The sequence below is a fragment of the Rhagoletis zephyria genome, unplaced genomic scaffold (genome assembly GCF_001687245.7).
Source record: "Rhagoletis zephyria isolate East Lansing unplaced genomic scaffold, Rhagoletis_zephyria_1.1 Rzeph_scaffold_08691, whole genome shotgun sequence".
Classification (NCBI taxonomy): Eukaryota; Metazoa; Arthropoda; class Insecta; order Diptera; family Tephritidae; genus Rhagoletis; species Rhagoletis zephyria.
This window is the reverse complement of record NW_016165771.1, coordinates 23,217-26,405: the sequence shown is the minus strand read 5'-3', so window position 1 is coordinate 26,405 and position 3,189 is coordinate 23,217. Positions and strand designations below refer to the sequence as shown.

The 3,189-nt window shown below is 32.3% G+C and overlaps 1 protein-coding gene across 1 annotated transcript in view; it reads left to right on the top strand.

Moving 5' to 3' along the window:
- Positions 1 to 1,490: 1,490 nt before the first annotated feature.
- LOC108375255 (myosin heavy chain 95F-like) overlaps positions 1,491 to 3,189 on the top strand; it is a 7,612-nt gene continuing 5,913 nt past the window's right edge. Inside the window, exons 1-3 of the mRNA XM_017631354.1 lie at positions 1,491 to 1,579; positions 2,238 to 2,358; positions 2,434 to 2,551. Of these exons, the coding sequence (XP_017486843.1) occupies positions 2,509 to 2,551 (43 nt within the window). The 5' untranslated portion in view covers positions 1,491 to 1,579; positions 2,238 to 2,358; positions 2,434 to 2,508. The remainder of the gene's footprint in view (positions 1,580 to 2,237; positions 2,359 to 2,433; positions 2,552 to 3,189) is intronic.

Genomic DNA, 3,189 nt, shown 5'->3' with positions numbered 1-3,189 from the left:
AAAGTGACGAAGCAGACAAAAGCATGGAATCATTTGAATCAGTGATCACATCCTCCTTTTCTGAGGACTCTGAAACTGAGTGATTATAACAACTAGTTCGGTTTTTATTAACATATTATATGTTATTACCATATAACAGCTATTATTACTTACTTACTTAACAGTGATTATGCTTTATTTTAAATGATATCAAAAGAATTTTTTTTTCTAAAGGTTAACATGTAAGGAAAACCGACTTAATTTTTCAAATTACCATAATGTATTCACTTAGGAAATAAAGTTTAGACGAATTTTGACTATTAAGACTATTTTTCTGAACACTTAGCAACAATGATATGCCATAATTCATTTTTAAATAATCATGTGCAAAAACTCGGTGTTTTTTTAATGGGTACCCGTTACAAAAAAACCGATTACTTTCTTAAAATTAGAGTAATATAGACACTTCAGATGTAAAGTTTCANTTTTTTTTTTCTTAAATTGCCGTGATATAGTCCTTTCAGGTGTAAAGTTTCAGCCCATTCTGATGCCTCCTTCCACTTATATCAACACATGTCCACAATGACTATTTTCATATAAAAATGCAAGAAAAACTCGGTTTTCTCGAAATGAGTAACCGGTACAGAAAAACCGATTTCATTTTTGGTATTAGAGGGGCATAATACTTCTAGGTGGGAAGTTTCAGCCAATTCTGACCACTCCTTCTATTTTTGTCCATCATTTGTATGGAGTCGCGGCACTGTGAACCGGTGGGATTTTTATACCAAATTCCAGTGCTCTGTTACAAGTATATTCTTCCTAAGATATTCAGTATTAAATAATTCCGTATTTACGGTGCCACGCCCCTTTTTCTAATCGAGATAAAAGATACTATGTTCTAAGTTGGGCTTAATGACACTAGTGTGAAAAATTTTATGTTAATCGAATGAGCAGTTAAAGTGCGAAAGCGTAACAAACAAACAAACTCACTATCAGATTTATAATATTAGTAAGGATATGAATTATTATGTTATGGTATCAATCGAAAGGTTTTTGAAAATGTTTAATTTCTAAACTACATTTAGGAGGGTTGCCAACTGTTTGAGAATTTGAATTTTATTGAACTGTACACAAGTTAAATGAAATATGTATTAAAATATGAGTGTCAAACGAAACAGTTAGAAAATCTGCTATTTAAACATTAAAGTATTTTGAGCTTTAAAAGGGTTTTCACCTTCTTTTAATTAAACAAAAATTTTGGTGAAAATTTTTACAAATTTTCCACATAGTTTTAAATTTGGGTTTAGTGGTTTGTTAGAAAATGAGCTATTCTGTAATTAAAAATTAATACACTAAACCAAAAAAAGCAGTATAATCAAAACTGGTCAAAATATAGCACTCCTATTATTTTGTGGACAACTGTATATATTTGATTATGTTTTCGTAGTAAAAAATATATGTTTTAATAATTAGTTATTAAATATATTGGATTCAAATATTAATAAGATGTATTCGTTTTTTTAACATTTTCAAAACTTTATTTTTACGCAAAAAGTTTTACGCGAGGTGTTACAACCTTCGCAACTCGATATTTTAATAAGTGAGTTGAAAACCTATAGAAAAAATTTTAAACGTTCGTTTGATTCAAATCACTAAATTTTTAAATTTTTGTTTTTGATTGCATCTCCCATATTTGCGTTTGATTTTGCAAAGCTAAACTGACCCACATAATTTTCATGATAAGCGAATTTCTGCGCGATATATAAAAAGATATGCTCAGACTTCCAAAATGAAAATGTTTTAAAATTGTCTATTTAAAAAAATAAAATCAATGCAATACATAAAATTTGTCGTATTATTAAAGATGAAAAATGTGCTTTGTAAATAAGTCGCTTACAATTTTGTTCAGACGGTGATGATTATATTCTGACGCCAATGTAAATGTTCACACCCACTATAAAAGTTTATAATAACAAACAAAATTTTCACACTAATAAGCACATTACCTTTCACATTATCACTAGCAACACGCCCGCGCAATTGAAAATGCAAGATTTCTGAAAATTCAGTTAACTACTGTTTAATCCGATGTATAACTTGATGAAGAAATTTTATGTTTATTAATACATACGCTGCTATTGTTTTACATTGCTATGTCATTTCATGCTCATATACATACAGACATATGTACATACTTACATAAATGCAGCGGAAGTTCCTCATCAATTAATTTTGTTTAAAAAATTTCATATGCTCAGATCCGAGAATGTTCGCGCTCAACAGCAGGCGTTGGGTAAACAAAAATACGATTTATCCAAATGGAAATATTCGGAATTACGTGATGCAATAAACACGTCTTGTGATATTGAGTTGCTTGAGGTAAGTTGTACTTGTGCGACTGATGCAGCTTCCACGTGTCAACACTCATTCGGTACCAACTTTCATATTTTATAGGCTTGCCGACAGGAGTTTCATCGTCGTTTGAAGGTATATCATGCATGGAAGGCAAAGAACCGTAAACGTACCACTATGGAGGAGAATGAACGCGCTCCTAAGAGCGTAATGGAAGCAGGTAAGACAAAATGTTAAATAAATTTTCGAAATCTTCTCAACTTTATTTCCATTGCATCAAAGTTATTTTTAATACTTAGCCCCTAGCGCAGCTACACCTAACCAGGGCTTGAATTGCTGACTGCAGAATAGCATAAGCAACACTCTTTGCTTTTTAAAGCAAGCAGCTCTTGATCTACGACTTGAGATCTTGAGCTGCGACTAACACAAATAAATCAGCAAAAGCAAACAGCCGCTAACAGCACAGTTTGTTTTTGCTTACACAGTCAGCCGACATACGATATCGTATTAATCGTCACGTAAAAACACATTTTCGGATTACGACATACGTGAACGCACTCTTTATTCCATTCAGCTTTTACGATTGATGTATCACGTAATTTTCTTTCGTATGGTTTTCGATCCGCGAACGGATGTTACGATTCGAGTCCAGTTTAGAAAAATTTACTGTTGCTGCAAGCATTAAGTTAGGGGTAGTTTTAGGCATGGCGCACATTAGAGCGATACGATATGCGATGCGATACGTGATACGATATGAAAGCGACATCGACATGCGTGCAGTACACATTCGTGTCAACCAGAATTTTTTTCCCTACCAAAACTTTCTTACCAAAATCAACCAAAACCTCCGAAATTTTT